Source organism: Sceloporus occidentalis, unplaced genomic scaffold (genome assembly GCF_023333645.1).
Source record: "Sceloporus occidentalis isolate IW3139 unplaced genomic scaffold, rSceOcc1.0.p SCAF_2, whole genome shotgun sequence".
Lineage (NCBI taxonomy): Eukaryota > Metazoa > Chordata > Lepidosauria > Squamata > Phrynosomatidae > Sceloporus > Sceloporus occidentalis.
Window position 1 is genome coordinate 245,675,241 of NW_028316982.1, and position 23,736 is coordinate 245,698,976.

Here is a 23,736-nt window from a genome sequence, read left to right on the forward strand (position 1 = left end):
AGCAATTGAAAACAATGTGATATATTAAGTGGACATTATCAAACTAGAAAAGCTGACCATGAATAATAAATAACATTAAACAGAACTTCAGGTATGAAATCAATTGATTAATTGGCAGCATAAGTAGAAATGTAACAAAAACATAAACAGTAAAACACTACTTAAACCAAAAGGCATCAAGACAAGTTTTGTGGGCAATTAAATAGATCAGCTATATTTCTGGACTGTATAACCATATTATTTAGAATTACAGATAGTGCCTTTTAGTACTTATGGCCACAGATTTACCCCAGGAAGGGGAATTAGCCAGTTATCTCTAGTTACTGAGAATTGCATGTATACTGTTTTCAATCCCAGACCAAAGGAAGAATTGTGTGTGATTGCACATTGATAAGGATTCATTTGTAGCTTGGAAGAGCCCAGGTAGGGAAAGAGCACCACCTCGTTTTCTGACCAGAGGGATACAATGGTGTCAGGAGGTTTCATCTTGCCTGCAGAGGGTTATGAAATGTGGGTTCCAGTACCCAACCCATATACAGTTCTCTACTCCTGATGTAGAAAATACTGATCAGGGGTGGGAAAAAGTAAAGCCTGGGAGCTCCATGTGACTCCCAACTCTGCTTTTGCCTCTCAGCAAAACACCCCCAAACACACTAAAAGTCACCTGGAGAGGTGTTTTTGCTCCTCACACTTCCCATGATCCACACTGAAACTCTGGAAGTGAAAAGCAAAGAGACACTTGCAATCACCTCCAGGACTCATTTTCAGCTACTTTTTGGCTCCAAATTCAAAGGTGAAGCTTCTTGTGTGGCATGGTTGTGAAAGATGGCTTCCACAACAGCCAGTTAATCCCAGGTTAGAGATGAGAAATGTCTTGTGATTCAGATGGTCAGAGAAACATGGCTTGTATAATTTCATGAAACTGATTGCAGTTGTTCATCCGATCTGTTGATTAGAGTTGTACTGAGAGAAAGGTGGAAAATAAAATAAATTCACAAATTAACAATTTCGACTGAAAGGATAAACAAACAATGACAAAAGCAGATTGAGCTTTCAAGTGTGGTGGGACTCTTCATCAGGCATGAATGATAATAGAAAACTTGAAAGGATAAGGGAATAGAAAGTCCCAAAATTTGGCCCAATGTGCCAAAGTGGTTATTGTAGCCTCCATGATGAGAAGAGGTGAGATTTAGTCATACAATTCTTCATAAATTTTAATCTGCTGGAATTGAGATGAACTATCTATAACTCTGAATGGGAATCTTGTAATGCTTTAAAATGGAGTTTTTATAGGAAGTACCTTCAGAGTAATAATTTTTATTCAGACAAGCATTTGGCCATTAGCCAAATGATTGGTGCAGAAATGATTTTTGTAAAAAAAAGATGCTATATTTTTTATCTTTTATTATTGTATTTTACTTTATTTTTATCCCACTTTTCTTCCATGTGGGATACAATTTTTTAAAAGCATTAAACAACAATCCATTTAAAAACATAAATTTGGAAAAATGTTCTGCTTTAAATACTTTAAAGATATCTTTACTTCTATGTTCTTTTTAATGATATTTTATTCAGTTGTTATTTTTATTATTATTTTTTACTATTGTGATTGGTTTTAGCTACAACTCTTAATCTATGTTGTAAACCACCTTGGATTCTGTACTGGGAGAAAGGTGGAATATAAAATAAATAAACAAATAAACAATTTTACTGAAGGATGAACATTAAATTCATGCTATTCACATTGCCATATTATTAGCAATGTTAAGAAGTGCACTATTTTAGTCAGCAGAGGGAGCTGTCCTCACATATTTTAAAGTGGGGTTGACACTGGTGCTTTTGTTAGACAGTACTTCTCTCTGTAGTCTAGTTTGTCTCTAATTTTTCTGCACTTTTTTCTAATTTGTCTTTAATTTATCTTATCTCATATCTTTGCAGCTAGGAAAAGAAGAGTCATTTGAGATCCTTAATGTGTTGGAATTTTCCAGGTAATTGTCTTTTGGAACGATTTTGGTATCTGAGAGAAAGCAATCAGAGGAGGGAAAACACCATTCTCCTAGAAATGCCCCAAAGCACATTTTAGGCAGTTGGGTTGAAAGATCGTGTTAACTTAATTTGGGCTGGGTGACCAGATGTTATAATCACAAAGGAGGACAAGGCATGGCAAAATGTCAAGAAAATTGTAGGACATTACAAAATAAAAGCTAAAAACAAAATACAAATGTAAATTCATACTTCTTTTCATAATGAAAATGGAGAACATTCTTCCTGGACAGAACGTTGAATGTAGGACATGCCTCAGAAAAGGAGGATGCTTGGTCACCCTGAACTTGGGACATTATAGTAGCTTCAATTCTTGCATGAAAAGGTTTCGTTCCTTTCACAGGATCTAGTAGAGTTATCTCTACTGGTTCCTGTAAAAGGATTCAGTAGAAAGAATCCTGTGAAAGAGAAATCATAGTATATACTTTTGTTGTTGTTGCATGCCTTTAAGTCATTTCTGACTTAGGGCAACCCTAAGAGAGCCAGTGTGCTGTAGTGGTTTGAGTGTTGAACTACAGTGCGCCTATGCCAAGCATGGGCTTGCCATCCACGGTTTAAGCTTCTGCAGATGGCAAACCGTGGCTTTTTGAATGGGTATGTGCACATGTGGCGCAGCAAGCAGGAGCGTGTGTCCATTGAGAAGAATAGGACATAAGGTCCCACATTTTTTTACTATCCGTGGGGGGGGGGGGTCTGGAATGGATCCCCTGTGGATAGCAAGGGTGCACTATACTACACTGGATTTCCTGGAAACAGGAAATTAATTTCCTACCATTCCTCCAATTTCCTGCAGGCTTCCTCTTCCATTCTAGAGGATCCCCTGGCCTTACAGAACAGACATCATAGAACACAAAAGTCTGCCTTCCAAAGGAAAGGGAGAATTGGTGAAAGTCACTTGTCTCTTCCACTGGCAGTAGCATGTCGTGAGCAAAACACAGGGAATGCTTCCAGCAATGGAAGCAGATTTAGGCTCCTAGCCATTGTCTAATAATGGTTTAGAAACAGCCTGTCCCATCTATGTGTTTCTAGATGGCTTTGGACTATTAAACCAATTGCTCAGCCCCCTCCCTTCAAATATTTCTAAATTTGTATGAGCTGCTGAAATTACTGGTATTGCAGTATGATTTAATTATATTCATATATTTGCCGTTGTCATATGAGTTTAATCATATCCCAGATGCAGAATGGAACCTATATTATCCAGTGTTCACTGCTCATCATTGCTTGAGTGTCCTCATCTATTCTTTCTTTTCAAAAGACCACATTACATTTGAACTATTGATCACATGATAGAGAAACCTTGGTATATATAATTTGTTGTTGTTGTTTGTTGTTGTTGTGTGACTTCAAGTTATTTCCAACTTATGGCAACACTAAGAAAACCAGCATGGTGTTGTGGCTTTGAGTGTTGGATTACTACTCTGGAGAATCAGGGTTCAAATCCCTGCTGCACCCTGGAAACCCCAAAAGTGACTTTGGGCAAGACACATTCTCATTCTCAGAGGATAACAATGGCAAACCCGCTTTGGAGAAACCTGCCAAGAAAACCCTATGGCAGGGTTGCATTGCAGTCTACGTTAGTCAGAAATGACTTGAAGGCACACAAGTTTGTTCAAAGGGGAGTTGCCCTTGCCTTTCCCTGAAACTGAGAAATTGTGACTTGCCCAAGGTCACCTAGTGGGTTTCCATGGCCAAGTAGGAACTAGTCCTCCAATAAAAAACCCAACAAAAGCTCAATACTAGAAAACACCATCTTGATGCTAAGACAACTTATTTCTCTCCTTTAATTCTACTACTAAATTTTTCACTTGAAGCATTTTTAACTATCTTATACCGTTTTTTCTGGGAACACATCAGAATGAAATGTACTAACTTTTCCAAAGACATTTGACTGAGCGTTAGGTCATTCCCTGACCTCAAATGAAGTCACTGTCAAAATGCATTATTGGTGGGGGCCTTATGAGAGAAGAAGTTCATTAATTTCAAAATAATGACATGATCTTCATTTATATACTGTAGCAGAGAAGATTAGAAGGGCTGTTCAAGTTTCTACCATTAGGGATTTGTATTTCTCAAAGGCTCTGGCATACATTGCTGACATAATTTCTTCCAGGCTGTTTAGACCTCTTATATATTATTCATCGTTAGTTTTGTCTTCACCTTGCCATTTTGTTAGACTTTCCCTATCACTTACTTAATGTGATCTTCTGTGCTTCAGCTTCATGAAACATATGTGAAATTGAAGGGGTAGTCATTCTGTTTACACTGCAATCCTAGGCAGGCTGGCCTAAGGGGGTTGGACTGGATGGCCCTTGTGGTCTCTTCCACCTCTACGATTCTATGATTCTGAGACATTTTGCTAGCAGCAAATGCTCTTCACCCAAAGTCAAAGTGGCCTAGGGCACTCAATTTATTTTTGTGTTTGAGGCATACAGTTTCACAATCCCCTTTCCCCATTTCCTGCCAGTAAAAATACAATAATAACGATCAATTAAATAACAGACAGTTTGCTGCCCATCCATGAGAAGAGAAATTTGCTGCCAGAGATGACTACCTAACTTTCCCTACTCTTAAGAACAACTCTGAACTTAAAGAAAGCCCCACCAAAAATGCATTTTGTCATTTGAGGTCAGGGAATAACCTAAAGCTTAATCAAATGTCTTTGGAAAAGTCAGTATATTTCTTTCTTATGTATCCCCAGAGTAATGGATTCAAACTACAAGCAAAGAGATTCCACCTAAACATTAGGAAGAACTTCCTGACACAGTTTTTTGTGGGTTTTCCTTGCTATGTGGCTGTGTTCTGGAAGAATTTATTCCTGATATTTCACCAGCATCTGTGGCGGGCATTTTTAGAGAATGCTGGCATGGTAGTGTGTGGTGTATCCCTTGATTGGGAGGAAGTGATTTACATGTTAATCTGTGTGTTTTTCTGTTTTTGAATGGCAAGGCCTCAGGGTGGGAAGATATGTGTGTCTATTTAATTAGCAATCCATTGTCTGCAGGGAAACCACTTAACCCTCGGTGCTGTTCATTTGCATGTGTTGAGTCTTGATTTTGGTGTTTTTCAGGACTGGTAGCCAAACTTTGTTTACTTTCAGAGTTTATTCTTTCTGGTTGAAGTTGTCCAGGTGTTTGTGGATTTCAGTAGCCTCCTTGTGTATTCTGACCTGATAGTTGTTGGCATGGTCTAGAATTTCAGTGTTTTCGAATAGCATTTTTTTGCCCAGGCTGGTTTATAACGTGTTCTGCTACTTTTTCTGGCTGGCCCCATTCTGCAGTGTCTCTCATGTTCCCTGATTTGTGTATGAATGCTGTGTTTGGTGGTCCCTATGTAAACTTGTCTACAGCTGCACTGAATGTGCAGCAGACCAACAACAACAACACAGATTAACATGTAAATCACTTCCGCCCAACCAAAGGTCACACAGTATATATACCCCACACACTTCTGTGCCATCACTCTCTGAAGATGCCAGCCACAGATGCAGACAAAACATCAGGCACATGGCCCCATAGCCCGAAAAACCTATGAAAACTATGCATGCTGGCTGTGAAAGCCTTCGACTTCACAAATTTCTTGACAGTAAAAGTTGTTCAACAGTGGAATAAGTTGAATTAGAGAGTGGTGGAGTCTCCTTAAATATTTGAAGGGATGTCATATTGAGGAGGGAGCAAGCTTGTTTTCTGCTACTCAAGAGACTAGGACCCGTAGCAATGGATGCAAGCTGCAGAAAAAGAGATTCCACCTCAACATTAGGAGGAACTTCCTGACAGTAAGGGCTGTTCGACAGTGGAACACACTTCCTCGGAGTGTAGTGGAGTCTCCTTCCTTGGAGGTCTTCAAACGGAGGCTGGATGGCCATCTGTCGGGGATGCTTTGATTTGGATTTCCTTCATGGCAGGGGGTTGGACTGGATGGCCCTTGTGGTGTCTTCCAACTCTATGATTCTATGATTCTACGATTCCTTTTTGGATGGCCATCTGTCAGAAGTGTTTTGATTGTGTATTACTGAATGGAAGGGAGTTGGGACTGGTTAGGCCTTATGGCTTCTTCCAACTCCACAATTCTATGATTCTAAGTAAGCCCTAGTGAGGTCAGCATTAATAATTGGGGAATTAATGCACAACCATAAACAGTATTTGAAATGTTAGGTCTGAAAGTCTGAGAATCAATTTGGTTAATATTAACTATTGGAAATTGCAAAATTAATTTATTACTATAAACACTAATAGTTGAAATTATTTAAGTGGTTATCTTAGCATTCATTGAGGACATCTGTGTAGGAAAGTGGGATGGGATTTATTTAATTATGGATTTTATTTGTCACCCCTCAGTCTAACAGGGCCCCAAGGCAGTGCACAATGGGTAAAAACATTTTGAAAACATTAAATTAATAACTATTTATTTATTTGTTTCTTGATTGACTGATTTCCCCCTGCTGTTTTCCTGGGATCCAAGATAGCTAAAAGTCAATTAAAATACTCCAAATTTCTCTTTAAAACAATCTCTTCCCAAACGGTTTTAAAAAACAGCCGAAGAAGGCACCTCTACTTTTAAGATCGAAAGGACATGCAAAATAACATTGTCTTCACTGTCCATTGGAAACTCCGAAGGGACAGAACCAGGCTGACCTCCCTTGGGAAGGCATTCAATAGTCAGGGTGTGCTACAGAGAAAGTCCTGTCACAGGTAGCCACCAGCCTAACCTCATGTGGTGATTGAATAATGAGATTTTGGGCAGGGTCATATGGGAAGAAGCAGTCCTTCAGATAGCTTGAGTCTAATCAATTTAGGGCTTTGTCAGGACCAACACCTTGGATCAGGCATTTACAGATAATAGCATATAGGCACTATTTATTATTGGCTCCTTAAGAAGTGCTCGTTTTTGTCCTTTCAAAGTGACCTGAATACCTGAATCTGGATATTTATTTTGTCCACCTAGACTACAAAGTCTAATTGTTCATTGGGAATAGTGGGAGTCCACTATATCTGGGAACTATCAGGTTGGGAAAGGCTGTTCCAAAACATGGAATCTCAGCTTACAAACTCAATTAAGTTTGTCACTCATCTGCATCCTCCCCCCCCCCCCTGGCAATCCTCATTAACAGGTACATTTCACTCACTGTTTAAATACCTTGTTTGTTTAAGGTTAATAGGGAATGGTTTGTTTCACTTAGAGGGCACTGATCCATTGCATTTACAGCACTAAGTGCATAGCTATAAAGATTGATCAGTGATTGAAAAAGAAGGAATTCTAAATATGAAATTATTATAAGTTCCTAAGCATATGCAAAATATTTGTCTGAAAAACTGAATCATTGCACCCTTTTTGCTTTCCCATTCCTAGTCAAGAAGTATGATGTGCGAAGATCAGTTTTTTACATGTTTTACATGCAAGAGCCAGGGATCTCAATTCAGTCTGTCACATCTTCCATTTTAAACACAGGTATATAACAAGCCCACTCTTTTCTGCACTTATCTCAGTTTAGCTGTATAATTAAAAATTGGTGGTTAAGAGGAGGAGGGGGGGACAAAAAGAAAATAAAAAGTCAAGAGAGAAAGAAATGGAAGTTGTGTTTGTGGGAAAACTGTGAATTTTAATTATGCAAGTACATAATGCTGTATAGCTAAGATTACAATCAAATTAATTGTACCACATACAATAACATTAATTACTCATTACATACAATAATATACAAGATTTATATTATACAACAATTTAAAATAGATATTCATCTGTAATACAATCAACAGAATACAGTCAAATGGGCCCTAGAACAAATCAAGCCAGAACTCTCTCTGAAAGCCAAGATGATAAAACTGAGGCTGTCATACTTTGGCCACATAATGAGAAGGCATGACTAATTAGGAAAGACAATAATGCTAGAAAAGGTGGAAGACACTGGAAAGACAAGAAGACTGCACACCAGATGGTTAGACTCAGTTAGGGACGTAACGGGCATGAATCTTGCAAGACTTAAGCAGAGCAGTGGAAGATAAGGGAGCTTGTGGATGTCTCATCCACTGGGTTGCCATGAGTTGGGGCCAAATCCAGGGCAGTTAACAACCACCACAACCACAATCAATAGGGGAGGGTAAGTTATTGAAGAAAGTCACAATGCACCCACAACTCTCAGAGACTCCAAATACTTTTCTTCCATACAAACTATTGTGTAAGAGGAGAGACAGCCTTTCAGGCCTAAGGGGCCTGAAATTCTGAAAGGGGTTTGGCTGTTTGGGGTCTTTGGTTTCTTGCTTCATCTCACTTCTTCTCCCCCTTCACCTTTTTTTTTTTTTGGTCCATTCTTGAACCTAGGTGGTCTACTGATACACAGATGGAGCTCTTTTACTTCATTTAACTTTTCCTTCCTCCCCGTTGCCGTCATCCCAAAGAAATCACACTGTTTAGCTTGCCTAACACCAGAGCCATAGGATAGAATTTCTAAGTTCTAGTATTTTGTGTCCTGAAACATCAAGTCTTCCTCTTTCCTTGAATGTATTGGAGAAATAGAGGCACCCATCCTACTGATTTCAGATGACTGAAAGTGTATTTTTGACTAAAGTGTATTTTTAACTTCAGCGTTAATTGGGGAATCTAGTGAGTTGGGAAATCACTACAAAAATCTACTTAAGTAATAACTTAACTTAATACCGCGGACTCTGTGTTCCCATCCCCTAACCTCATAAGTATAAAACACATGGATACATATTTTATGACATCTTGAAGGCTAATACATTTATTGTGACGTAAGCCATTTGGGGATATAGTCAATTTCAGCAGCTGCATTTATATGGTATCCTGTATTGTTATGGGAATTAGCACCAAGAATTGATATTCCAAGAGAGAGTCTGAAGAAATCATGTCCCTGTTTTATACACAGAGTGTTGTTTTCTCAGAATAGGGTTCCTTTTGAATCCATCTCTTGCTACTTCTCTGTACATTCAATTGCATTTGTGTATTGTGTGTGCTGTATATAAAATCTGCTGGCTGGTGATAATGCTACATCTGATGAAATCTTTGAAAACTTATGCCATGATAAATCTGCTTGTTTTTAAGATGCCAGCAGACGTGTGTGTGTGTGTTTGCTGTAACAGACAAACAAGGCTCCATCTGGAACAGCCTCAGGGGATATTTAGTAATTCTGTTCTTTTTGATAAAAATAATATTTTATTAGATTTTTCAAAATCTGAAATACATACAGTTCCAACAACGAATGAAAAATAACATAGAATTCACTGAACAATTCATGCAAAAAACAACTGTTGATGTCACCAATTACAGAAAGACGGACCAGGGCCCACTCACACTACAGAATTTTAGTGCTATTATTCCACTTTAACTGCCATAGTTCCATTATAAAGGATCCTGGGACTGGCAGTTTGATTATGGTGGTGTGCTTTCAAGTCATTTCCAACTTATGCTGACCCTAAAGTGACCCTATTACGGGGTTTTTGTGGCATGATTCATTCAGAGGAGGTTGGCCATTGCCTTCTCTAAGGCTGAGAGCGTGAGACACACCCAAGGTCACCCAGTGGGTTTCATGGCCGAGCTGAGAGTCAAACCCTGGTCTGCTCAGTAACAGTCCAACACTTAAACGCTGGCTCTTGGTGGCCTTTGGAATTCTCAGCCAGAGCACTCAGGTTTCGCCAAACTACAAACTCCATGGAACAATGGGAGTTGAAATGGAATAATAAGACTTTGATTATGTAGTGTGAATGGGCATCAGATTTATCATCATATATCTGATGTAAAAATATTGCTACAGTTAGCCTGTGCATCTTTCTGTAGGGAAGTGTCTTATATATAAGCAATAGATATTTGACTTCTATCCTTTCTGCATGTACTAGAAAGATGGCAGGTTTTATAGAAGGTCTAATGGCCTTTATGCTTTATCTTGTTGCATCCATTGTCCCATTAATGCAACACTGCAGTCCCATTTATTTATCTCCTTTATGTGTTTAACCTGCATGTCCTTCAAGTCAACATTTCCTTACATCTGTCTGCCCACCCTCTTTTCCTAAATGAATAGACAGGATCTAGTGCCTTCAGTGTATTTAACATGTATTCTCTACCCACCCTAGTCAAGAACATTCCTCTAGGAATTCATAGTACCATCTTTTCTTGCTCCAGTGCCTGTCCAACGCTCCAGTCCCCTTCCATCTCCCAGGCTAATTAGCATAGACTTCAAATAACAGCCTGTTGTTGTTGTTGTTGTTGTTGTTGTTGTTGTTGTGTGCCTCCAAATCATTTATAACTTATGGTGTCCCTAAGACAAACCTATCGTAGAGTTTTCTTGGCAAATTTCCTCAGAGGGGGTTTGCCATTGTCATATTTGGAGGCTGAGAGACTGTGACTTGCCCAAGGTCACCTAGTGGGTTTTTATGCTTGTGCAGGAATCAAACCCTGATCTCCAGAGTTGGAGTCTCATGCTCAAACCACCTCACTACACTGGCTCTCTGAACAGACTGAACACTATACCAGGAGGGTTTCACAAACAGTAGTAAAAAAACAACAACAGGGGAAGTATAAGAAAGCATCCAAAGTCTTTATAATGTCTTTATTGTTTGTAGTACATGGTACTTAGGGATACATAGCATTTGGATACTTTGTTATTTTCTCCCTGTTATTTTTTATGTTTATCACACTATACTCTTAACGAGCTATGATTCCAGTGTGACTCCTCTAGCTGCCTTCTGCTGCATTCTGGGATTGGCAGTTTTAAGGAGGGGTATTTAGAATTCTCAGGCAGAGAAGTTCTGTGCCTGAGAATCATAGCTCATTAAGAGTATAGTGTGATAAACCTCTTTGTCTCATAACAGACTGTACACTAAATAAAAGGACAGACAGTCATGCTTAAAAGGCCTAGAACAACAGTGGCTATGAGCAGCAACCCAAGGGTTACAGGAATAATTGTGAGCAACAACCAGCATAGCTAGTCCACAATCACTTCCACCACTGTTCAGGATTTCTTTGTTAAATAATAACAGGACAACAATTTAATATTACAATGAAGGCCTTTTCACCCACTCTCAGTAACAGAAAGAGAATGTCTGTGATCGTCCGGACTCCAGCAGGGAAGCTACGTTTGTACTGCAAAGGAGCTGTAAGTTTTCTATTTTTATTAACTAGAAATGGATCATAACATTGGTAGTTTTAGTATGTTCGGTTGCATAAGTATCAGCTGCTGTGAGTAATACTGGGCTAAATCCAACATTAGCCCTCCCTCTAGTAGACCCACTGAAATGGGTGGGGCTTGTTCACAACTAAAGCAAGTGCCATAGCTGTCAGTGGGTCTGCCTTAGGTGGTTTGTGCCATTAAAGATGTTCAGCTTCTAAGGGTCAAATTTATATTTCATTAACAAAGTACGGGTGGATAAAATAAGATGGACCCTGCTTTCTGGATTGAGGTGGTGTGCTCAAATTCTAGAAAGAAAGCCAAAATGGTGGAGTAGCCAATAAAATCTGCAGAAGGAACTAGAGACATATTTCAAGATGCTCAAAACAGGATTATTTTATTGGTTGAAAAGCCCAGTGTATTCAACCAGTGTATATTCTTAAGACCTTCTTTAAGGGGTATATAAAATCCTAGAAGGACAAGTCATGAATACGTAATGCAGTTCAATAATATTTCATGAAATTTTATATTATGTATTGGTACATTAACTGTGTTCTCCTTTTATGATGTTACATAACCCCTGAAGGCGTCCTTGTGAATATAAATAGGTTGAAATGTGTTGGGCTTTTAAACCAATAAACCAGCTATCTCTTGAGCATTTTGAGATATGTCACCAGTTTCTTCTGCCGTGCTCAGGATATAAACCAATAACTTATTAGTTTGACGGAAGTAATAGTATTCTATTCTGCTTTGGCCAGACCTCACCTGTAATACTGTATCTAGTTCTAGGGACCACAATTCAAAGGGATATTGACATGCTGGAATGTGTCCAGAGTAGGGTGACTAAAATGGTGAAATGTCTGGCAACCATGCCCTAGGAATGGCTTAGGGAGCTGGGTATGTTTAGCCTGGGGAAGAGAAGCTTAAGAGGTTGCATGATAGCCATGTTTAAATATTTGAAAGGATGTCATATTGAAGATGGAACAAGCCTGTTTTCTGCTGCTCCAGAGACGTGGGACCTTATCGCACACACAATTTTAAACGTTCTGGGGACGGAAGGAGGACGCTCGTGTGCGCGCGCATGCTGCAGAAAACAGAGTTTATCACACACGAATGCGTCCTCCAAGAGGCCCTGTTCCGTCCCCCGGCGCGCACCCATTCGCGTCCAGTCCTGACGGGCGTGATTTTTTGCTGACGGAACATTTTCTGCAGCACGCGCGAGCACACGAGCATCCTCCTTCCATCCCCAGAATGTGTGTGCGATAAGGTCCTAGGACACAGACCAGTAAGAGCTGTTCAACAGTGTAAAATGCTGCCTCAGAGTGTGGTGGGATCTCCTTCTTTGGAGATTTTTAAACAGAGGCTGGATGGCCATCTTTCAGGGGTGTTTTGATTGTGTATTCCTGCATGGCAGGAGTTTGGACTGGGTGGCCCTTTTCTCTTCTTACTTTGATTCTAGGATTCTAAAAAAAACCCTCAATGCCAACCACTCATATTCCTTCCAGCAGGCAAATTCTTGGAGGGTGTTTTGTTTGTTTGTTGTTTTGTTTTCTGGGTGTTCAGCTGTACATACAGGTATTTGTTGTATTTGAGGATGGTTGGATGGATTTAATCTGTATCATGCCTTTGTGCAGAGAAGTGGCATTCAAGAAGGCTATGCAAATAAAAATAAATGCAATTAAAATATTATTATTAATAATAATATAGTTTATTTATACCTCCCGCCTCTCCCACGGATTGAGGCGGGATTACAACCTTAAAAGACACTTAGTACAATTTACAGTCAATACAACAATAAAATACTAACACTGAATTTACCATGAATTCCTATTTGTTCTCTAAAAATTACAATTCGTCCATTAGCCAACAATCAGAGTCAAGGAAGAGCAGTCGTCATAACCTTTTTATATGGAATTCAGTGGAGAAGCCCATCGGAAGAGATCCGTTTTGAGTGCCTTCTTAAAGGCCTCTGAGGTAGTAATGAGACGGATCTCTTCCGGTAGGTCATTCCATAATCTTGGGGCCACGGCAGTGAATGCCTTATGTGAAGTTGTCATTAACCTGGTATTATAATATTCTAGTAAGAACTTTCCAGATGTTCTGAGAGTGCGGAATGGATTATGTAGAGAGAAGCGCTCCCACAAGTAACTTGGGCCTGAGCCATGTAGGGCTTTAAATATTAAAAAACAGGTTAAAAATCTTGTGTCTTCTGCAAAGATTAAAGCTGTTTCCCTTGTGGCTCATAGAGATGTTTTGGATTCAGGCTAACCTGAGCATCCTGAATAGGCAGGATATGTATGTATTAAATAAATATTTATGAAATGCATTTTTGTATATGCTTCTTATTTATGTACTTCCTTGCTGGCAGGACAATGTCATTTTTGAGAGACTGTCCAAAGATTCCCAGTACATGGAGCCAACATTATGCCATCTTGAATATTTTGCAACTGAAGGTAAACATTCACTGCAGTAGTATCGAACATAAATTTGTGCATCAAAATAAGACGAGAGACGGAATTCAACAATTAAATTTAAAATGAAGATGGGTTCTTCCGCACACCCTCCCTTTTGAATATGGAATGAGTGCATGCCCAGAATGCATGTGGTCAGTCCACTATGGTCTCTGAGCGCACAGGTTATGTAGTGTTACAAAACCATTGTGACCAGATATGACCGTGGAGCAACAGAAAAGCAGTTCTACCTCTCATACCCTCTTTGTCTCCCTTGTAATCTCTTACTAAACAAGAGAGGTGTTGGCACAGAATCCAAACCATAATACTCAAGCTAGCAGTAATATGCCTTAGTGATAGTGGAGTAAGTCTGAATTATGGCCTTGTTAGGAGTATGGAAGCTTACTTTTTATGGAACTGCAATTCAGAATCCCACAGCCATCATGGCCAGTGACTACGCTGGCTTGGATATTATGGCATCTGTAGTATAAAAATTAATATTTCTAGGTTTTGGTCTTTTTGGTAGAACTGTGAAGCAGAAGATGATTTAATGTGGAGCACATTGACTGGTTGATTGCACCTATATCAAGTTTTTCTTTTAGAATGGGAAATAGTGCAATAGAAGTGGCATACTAGTGACTTGGTGTTATCATTCTCGGTGAATAAAACTTCGGGTACAGAAGAAAGCAAAATTAGATCATGAACATTGGGATTAGTGAATAGAATTGAGAGGACAGGAAAAGGAGAAATGTATGGTAGCAATATCGTAAATGTTTAGAAAATTGAAAAAGTAACTGTATCCTACAGCCCACACTCCCATTGGGTTCTCTTTATTCAGATCCTGAGTTTGGTGTATGAAATCAAATATTGCAATATCTTATTTCACTGGTAATGGGGACATTACTAAGGTAGAGCAATCTGGGGAGTGGACAATGCTTCTTTTATGTAATAATTTTTATGGTTCCATATTGCAGGAAGAACCTTATTTCTTCCGATGCTTGAAAAATTCCCTCACACGCACACACACATATAACACACTTTGTTCTGAGAACTCCCACATCCTCAATAATACAGTCTTTCTCTTTTATATGGCAAATTCTCTCCTTTCTTTCTGGTTGACTTGTGCCAGAAGAGAAATCATTACTTTTAATATATGCTGAGTTCTGTCATTGGCCCTGTAAAATCATGTTTTTCATATTCCAAAGGGAACTGTTCTTCAGGTTATTGTGCATGGTTAACCCTTGTCAACATCAGTGCAAATTACATGTGTGTCTCTTAAACAGAAACAGTGAGCATTACACCATTTGCTGTTGAACATTCACCTACCTCATGTCATGGTTTGTTACTTACAATTTAATATTAAAATACATTGTACTCAAATAAGTAATTTATATCTAAAATTGAAAAAATTCTATGGAGGCTTTCAAAGTTTTTGTTCTGGGAGGTCCTTTCAGAGTACCCAATTATAGCACTATGATTCCACTTCTAACTGTCATGGCTTTATCTTATAGAATCATGGGGATTGTAGTTTGGTGAGGCTGTAGAGCTCTCTGAGTGACAATTTTAAATATTCATCCCTAAACTGCAAATCTCAGGTTTCCGTAGGGTGCTGCCATGTCAGTTAAAATGGAATCATACTGCTGTAACTGTATAATATGAAGGGGGTCCACATTTAGTGAGATAAAAACTGGAGTGATTGTAGTAATTTTGGCTCTCATCCAAGACAATGAGATAGGAAAGTATTTTTTTCAACTTCTGTTGGGATAGGAGACACATATCTAACTCCCTTTTTCAAGGTCATGTCTTGGACTCAAAGAGCTGCAATAACTTGTTCTCAATTAAGGAAAAACAAACAAAAATGTGAGGTTAGTAGAACAAGGCTGAGGGCCAAAGCAGACAGCCCAGAAAGAGCTATCTACAGCCATTTTTGCTCTGGGACCACTACTGAACTCCTGTTCCCGAAGTGGGCTGCCACTTCCTTTTGTCAGCAGCTTTGGACCACATTAAGTGGTCTCGGAGCATGCATAGTCGAAACGCCACACCCCTGAAGTTTCTGGAAGCTGCTCTATTTGGCTTGTCTGTTTTGGGCCTGAGTCAAATTTAGAGTGGACCCAACAATATCAAGGGGACTTAAGTTGATTTAATTAACTTTTATTGGGTATGCACACTGAGTACACCTATGTTAGAATCCAACCCTAAGTTAGAATCCAATCCAAAAATAGTCCCTTTACTGTCATTTGCAGCTGCTTGAACCATTTTGGGAGTTACTCTGTGTTCAGTGTTGTACTGAGCCAAGAAAACAATCTCAGACATGAAAAAATAGCTTTTTTGAACCACAGTGTCCAGACTCCTAATAAGTCCACAGACCATGCCATCTGGAGATTTCTTGGAAAGTAACTTTCCAAAACTCTGGCACAGCCATGGGAAGTTGGTAAGATTTTTATCTGTTTAACTAATTAACTAAAGGATTTCCTTTATTTATTAGATAGGGTAGCTTCAAAATTACACACAAGTTTTGTAATTTTGTTGTAAAATTAAGCTTCTGGACTGGTGGTGAAGGTCTTCTAGCATGATCCATTCCCATGAGTCTGTTCTCTTAGCAGGTGTTCTTACATCAGAATAAAGGCCACCATATGATAAGATCTATATATTTGTATGCCATTATCTGTTCTCCTTTTTAGGCTTGAGAACTCTGTGCATTGCATATGCCGACTTATCTGAAAATGCTTACCAGGATTGGCTGAACATATATAATGAAGCCAGCACAAACTTGAAAGACAGAACTCAAAAACTGGAGGAGTGCTATGAAATCATTGAGAAGGTAACTACGAGATGTGAGATTTGGGGTTACAGATGAATTATTTATAACTTGATCTTGGCTATAAGAACTTTGTACAAATGTGGCAGAATTAATAAACTTGGGCATTTTAGTTCAGATCAGCATGCAAAAGGATTTTGTTGCACCTTCGAGACAAACTGAAAGAAGTTGGTAGCCTAAGCTTTTGTACAGTTCATTCATTTCATGAAGTAGACCATCTGCAAAAGCATATGCTATCAACTTTTTTCTCTCAATTAGTCTCAAAGGTGATACCAGATCCCTTTCTGTACAAATATGTGGGGGTGGGTGAGGTGATAGCATGTCACTAAAAATGTAACCAGTTTATATATTGTTTACCATATCTGAAATTACATCCTGAAGTAGTGTTCCAGCTCAAACTTCATATAGCAGTCTTTATTCTGTTTGATTGGAAATATTTCACTCCCAGTTACTAACTGTACCAATTTGGCAGGAACAGTCCTGGTTAATCTTCTTGACATGCTACTTTTCCAGTGGCTTTTGAAAAGTCCCTATTTCTCTTTCCTTCTCCTACTTGTTGCCTTGAACCTCAGCCCACTGCAGTTGTGACTTCAAAGTGCGAAAGCAGATTTCACTTTAACTCAGCAATCTCATGATGAAGAGGTGGAATCTTGTCCTTCCCAATGGGCTCATGCAAAAACAAACCACTGCACTCTCTCCAAGCATATGTATTCTTCCTCATTAATAACTTGTGCAGTCTTGACCATACTCTGATGTTGCTTGGCCACATATGTTCATCTGTAAAATGTTGGAAGGTATGAAATAGTTGCCTCTCCAAGCTACTACTTTCTTGTTAAAATCATGTTTTAATAATGAAACACACACAAACATATCATAACTTGTTTTTATAATTTCATAGAAACATACCAGTAATTATCAGTATAACTTTTGTGTCGTTGTATTATTCCTGGCTACTTCTTTTCATTTGGTTGTGTGTCTATTTTATATTTGAGCAGAGTGGAAAAAATAATGCTAATTTTGGTGTAGGAAAGCACTGTGGGACTGCAAGATGGAGGATACTAAGGACATCACAGCTGTTAGATCTACTGCTAAAAATATTTCCAAAATACTAAATACAAAATATTACATACTAAACATTTAGCAGTCAGGCACTGGTTGGGCAAAATACAGTAGTGTTGTCTACCTGAAATTCCTCCATGTAGTTAATTAGTTAATTACCAGTAAGTACTTATGGTTGTTATGTGCTCTAGATTCAGCTTTGACTTATGGTAACCCTTTGAATGAGAGACCTCAAAGAAACCATGTCCTGCTGCCTGCATTTGTACTTTGAGAGAGCATGAAATCTGTCTGTGCTGTATCAGTTGTGGCAGCAATCAAAGTGAGACAAGCTGGGCCAGGCAGACCAACTTTGCTGCTAATGAGAAGTGTCTATAAGTCCTGGCTGGCACAAGTCCTTGTAGTATAAAGAATTCAAAGCTATTCTTGCTATTTGTTTAGAAAAATAGTGGTGGTACAAGACCTTCCCACAAACCCAGATGCCAACTCTGCCTACACAACTACTCAGAAATGTCACCACAAGATCTAATCACATCACTCACAATAATAGATTTACTTTCACTTGTTCATCCTTTAATGTGACATATACCATGCTATGTCAACAGAGCCCTTCAGCTCACTTCATTGGGCAAACAGACCAGTCTCTGTACCAGAAGATAAATGGCGCTGAAAAATGATCAACTGTTTATTAGTGTTTAAAAAGCCCAACACATTTCAGCCACACTAGGCCTTCCTCAGGGGCCTTCAAAAGAATTCACTGGAGTTGTGAACCCTCTCCAAAATACAGAACCATAGATTGTCTGTCTGTCTATCTATCTATCTATCTATCTATCTATCTATCTATCTATCTATCATCTTTTTACACTGTCCTTTATATGACTATATATGATGCGGTTAAGACGCTGACTCTGATGATTGCAAGATTGGCAGGTCGCCAGTTTGAGGCTCAAGTGCTGTGTGATGGAGTGAGCTCCTATCACTAGTGCCAGCTTCTGCGAACCTAGCAGTTCGAATGCATGTAAAAGTGCAAGTAGATAAATAGGAACCACTTTGATGGGAAGGTAACAGCATTCTTTGCAGTCATGCTGGCCACATGATCACAGAGTTGTTTTTGACAACACTGGCTCTTTGATTTACTAATGGAGATGAGGACTGCCCCTTACAGTTGTACATGACTTGACAACCTTGTCAAAGGGGAAAGTTTTATCTTTTTATATCACAGCATCTCAGGGTGGTGTACAAGTAAAAACAATATATAAAGATTAAACAATTTAAAACAATAAAAGTAATTTAAATAGACTAAAGATATATTAAATGTGTTAAGTTAGAAAGGTTTAAAAGGTTAAAACGGGTTTAAACTATATTCATCAACATTTTAGAGTGAATTGCTTAGGCCACAAAGTCTTTAATGAACAGACATGTTTTTACATGGAGCCAACTCCATGTAAAGATGTTCCACATCTAGGGTTCCTGAGCTGAGCAGGCCCTTTCTCAGCTTCTTCTCTCTCATACTTGTCAAATGGGTAAATAAACATACGGATTCCTGTGTCTTCACACTGTGTTTAAAGAGTTAATATATTTCACTACAGTTAAGCCAAGTTTCATTAAATTGCATTCCTGGTGATGTAAAGTTTGATTTAATTTGGTTCTTAACATCCTTCACATCAGAGCTAAACAAAAATGTTTACATATTTTTGTAATACATAATCCATATTTTCAAATGTGCTACTTTTTCATTTATTATTGTGTAATCTTTGCAAAATGTAATCTTTAAAATGCACTAGAAAACTATTGTATTGTTCCCTGGTTGTGTATCCATCTTATTTGGAACCCTCCATTTAATTCCTGTTCTTGCAGCAGATATTAGTACTGAGGTTTCTAAAACAAACTCCTGTTCTCTTTTTCAAGTTTTAGAATGCAAACCATTTATTTAGCCCATTAAACATGGAGCATTGATGTTATGATTATGGCCTTGACAAACAGTATTTTAAAAAAGTGGATCTCAACCCTAGATATGGGAGAACATCTGACTGAGTTTGATGGAGCTCAGTGCGGTAACTTATAGTGTCACCCTGCTGACCTCCTCCTATACTACACCATACAGAAACCTTAGTAATGTTTTTGGTAGTAATGTTATAAATTATAATTCCCATATATCACTGGATGTAATGGCAATAGTTGTGACATAAGCAACTAGCAAAATTAAAATTATATCTTTAAATTACAATATTATATGCACAACCTACATGTATTTACATATATGTAGTTTCATATTGTTAAATTGAAAATTTGGTAAAATGTATTATTTTTAAAGAAAAATTGAGAAGAATACTTTAAACATTTAAAATTTAAAAATACTTTTAATCTACTTTATATTCAAGCATCACCATTATTATTATTATTATTATTATTAATAATAATAATAATATTCATATTATTTCCCAATCACCCCCAGTTTGGGATTCAAGACAGTTTACAACAGTTAAAAACAAACATAGTTAAAAATTCATGAAAGCAATAAAACTATCAAAAATACAATTCAGTCAAAAGCATAAACCATTAAACAACAATGACAACAACAACCAATAAAAGTCCAGCACATTATATAAGGCCTCTTCCCCCTAAAAATTCAATTTTGAAAGGCCTGCTAGAATAAAAAAAAAGTCTTCACCTGCCTGTAAAAAGATAGTGAAGAAGATGCTAGTCTAACCTTTCTGGAAAGGGAGTTTCAGAGCCTAGGGACAGCCACTAGGAAGGCCCTCTCATGTGTCCCCACAAAAAGTACCTTTGAGGGTGGAAGGGCAGATAGAAGGGCCTCCCCAGATCTCAAAACACAAGCAGTTTCATGTGGGAGAACATTTGGTGTTGTTGTTAATTGTCCCCAAGTCGACCTCAACTCATGGTGACCCTGCCCTCCATCTATTAATGTCTTTTTGAGTGATTCAGGCCTCCTCATGATGTGGCCAAAGTGTGACAGCCTCAATTTAAAAATCGTGGCTTTCAGAGGGAGTTCTGGTTTGACCTGTTCAAAGACCCATTTGTTTATCTTTTTGGCTGTCCATAGCATCACTCTTCTCCAGCACCACATCTCAAATGAATTGATTTTCTTCTTGTCTACTTTCTTCACTTTCAAATTCTCTTACTTATGCATGGTGATGGAGTATATGGATAACCTGGATCTGAGAAGTATAGAGCTGCTCTTGAACAAACCAACTCTTTGAATTGTGCTTGGAAACTGACCCACAACCAGTGGAGCAGTTGCAGCAAGGGAATTGTGTGCCCCTTGTAGCCAACTCCAGATTAAAAGTGTGGCTGACTCTGGGCCAAATGACATTTGGCTCAAACACTCAACAAAGGCAGCCTCATGTATAGCATGTTAACATGATAGCTTATCCTATTGTTATTTAAACATTTTCATTATAATAATTGTTTAACTGTATTTTGTTTTAATCTCTATTGTGATCTGCCTTGTGTCCAATATTGGAAAAAGACAGGCTATATATTAGACAAACAAAATAAATAAATACAGTTTTCTTGTTGAGCACAGTCAAAGTCAATTGTAATGTAAAGAGAAGACAGATTCTCAATCTTCGCTTTTTCCCCCTTCTGCCATTTGCAGGATTTATTCCTTCTTGGTGCTACAGCTATCGAAGATCGTCTTCAAGCAGGTGTCCCAGAAACTATATCCACTCTAATGAAAGCAGAAATCAAGATTTGGGTATTAACAGGAGACAAGCAAGAAACAGCTCTCAACATAGGTAAAAGACCTTCTGACTTTTCCAGTAAGGCTACCATGTATAAACACCTGTTAAGATGACAGAGTCTGGGGGAACTGAGCAATGTGTTAGTTAAAAGCTCATTAATTGCACTGCTTCTGCCTTATTTGCTTGTTTAACTTATATCCTGGCTTTCTCCTACTATTGGTTCCAAGGCAGCTCAAATGAATTAAATTCAATTTTATTGGATTTGTAGTTTGGTGGGGCACTCTGATAGGGAAAGCAAAATATCTCACAAGACTGTAACTGCCTGAATTTTATAACACTGAGTCATGGCAGTTAAAGTGATGTCAAACTGATTTATTTCTGCAGTGTGACAGCAGCCTAATTGAGCTTCCAATAAGCATGTGTGAGTGTGAGTCTGTCGTAATGGTTAGACTGTAAGGCTGGGATTTGGAAGGTCCAAGCCCTTACTCAGGCACGAAACTCACTACATAAGTTTGGAGCTATCACCTGTTCCCAGCCTGACTTATCTTATAGAATTGTTGTGGGGATAAAGTGGAAAGCCATGTATGCCACCTTGAGTTTGTTGGAGAAAAGATGGGGTTTAAATATAAATACCCTGAAGGGACTAGAGCTCATCTGATCTTGGGAGCTAAGCAGAGTCCGATCTGGTTACTACTTGGATTGAAGAACTCCAGGGAATACCAGGTGCTGTAGAGTGGCAATGACAACAAACCAACTCAGAAGGTGCACATTCTCTCACACACAAAATAGGCAATAAAAAGTATATTTAATAAGCATGCCAGTTAGGAAGAGTTACTTTCTTGGACTACAGATCCTGGAATCCTGAAGCCAAAGGAAACTGTAGTCCAAAAAAGTAACTTCTTTGAACTCTGATTCATGCAATATATAATCCAGAATCACGCCCATATCTGAATCCCCTTAATATCTGAGGTCTCCCAACTTGTGCTAACCACTGAAGAATCTGTATAACTTTGGTTGTTGTTCAAAACTCCATATACCAGCACCAGTTGTCAAATGGTGTCTTGCTTGATTTGAAAGATGTAAAATAAAACGGCGAGAAGCGATTTAAAAAATACTGTTCACTGTTGCAGCTGTTGTTCCAATAAAAAACTACCAGAAAATCTCTTTGAATTAGTTATACCAAATTCGTAACAGTTTAGGCTGCAAGCTGCCCCTGGGGAAAGGCTATGTTGCTGTTGAGAGCAGTGTCTGAAGTTGTGAGTAAGACACACACACTCCGGCCCACTTTATTTTTCAGTGAAATTTTAAAATAAAGTATAGTACTGTATGCTGGAACTTATTTATATATCCCAAACATTTAAAAACAATTCTATATGTTTGACTCCTCTTTTTGGTAGGAGTTTATGGAATTTCATTATAACTTTTCTCCAGCTTTTGTTTTCTCTCTGTATCAGGTTAAATGATGTGTGTTAATCAGAAGATACTTTAAAATCACCCATTTTTTGTATGTTCACACACACACACACACACACACTATTATGGAGTGTACCTGATAAACCAACATACACTGTTTTTATTTGGTTTATATAAAATATTGTTGTACATTTCCAGTGTATACTCAAGACATTTTCCTGTCTGCAGTGTATCACCAACTCTGCTCCCACAACTTTACAGTATTCAAAGCTAGCCAAGTTATTTTGGCTTCTGAAACCACAAGTTTTGTGCAACCCCATCTTGAGCATAACAACATTGCGAACAGTTTGCTGTCCTTTCATGACTTTCGAAATCAGCCAACTCAAGCCAGCTGTCTCATTCTGCTTGAGGGTTGCATTGGGTCTGTGCACTCCCTATGTCTGAGCACCAAACAGTTCTATAGAGCATGGTGCATGTCTTGGATAAGAGCAGCTGAGAGGTTACAGCATTTTGTAATATTTATTTTTACAAAAATACAAGTGGAGAAGAAGGTCCATTCTGGACTATGAAAAATGTTCAGTTATATATTTTGTATGATGTCATATACAGTCCTCCCTCTGTTCTCAAGTGTTTGCATGCACATCCCTCATCTATGCGCGAGGGATGAATAGAAGGAGAGTGAATGGGGCATGTGCCCGCACCTAAATTCAAGCCAATGGAGCTTGAATATAAGTGAAATTCCATTTTCGTGAAGGGGTCTAGAACAGATCCCCCGTGAAAAAGGAGGGTTGACTGTATATCAGTCCATGCTGTGAATGTTTAGCCATGTTTACTTACATGTAATTCCCCCAAATTACTGATAAAGATACTTAGATACATGGGCTCTTGTTGTCATGTTGATTTTACTATTGTCTTTCTGGGCTTCCCATAGATGTCTTGTTGGCTGTTGGGTGTGAATTCTGGACTAGATAGGCTGTGGTTTGATTCAGAAGGGTTGTTCTAATCTATCTACCTATCTGCCTACCTACATTGGTGTTGAGTTTGTTTATTATTACTGTGAAGGAGGAATGAGATAATAGTTATGAAGGACTTCTTCATCATCACAGCTCACACTGAGAACAACTGTGTGTTTTT

General features: G+C 38.5%; 1 protein-coding gene across 2 annotated transcripts in view; it reads left to right on the forward strand.

Annotated features, from left to right (window-relative positions):
- Positions 1 to 23,736, forward strand: part of LOC149319923 (phospholipid-transporting ATPase IB-like) — a 498,345-nt gene that overhangs the window by 145,284 nt on the left and 329,325 nt on the right. For both annotated transcript variants that reach the window (XM_089512598.1, XM_089512599.1), the window contains exons 19-23: positions 1,939 to 1,988; positions 11,080 to 11,149; positions 13,530 to 13,614; positions 16,293 to 16,432; positions 21,105 to 21,243. In XM_089512598.1, the coding sequence (XP_089368724.1) occupies positions 1,939 to 1,988; positions 11,080 to 11,149; positions 13,530 to 13,614; positions 16,293 to 16,432; positions 21,105 to 21,243 (484 nt within the window). The remainder of the gene's footprint in view (positions 1 to 1,938; positions 1,989 to 11,079; positions 11,150 to 13,529; positions 13,615 to 16,292; positions 16,433 to 21,104; positions 21,244 to 23,736) is intronic.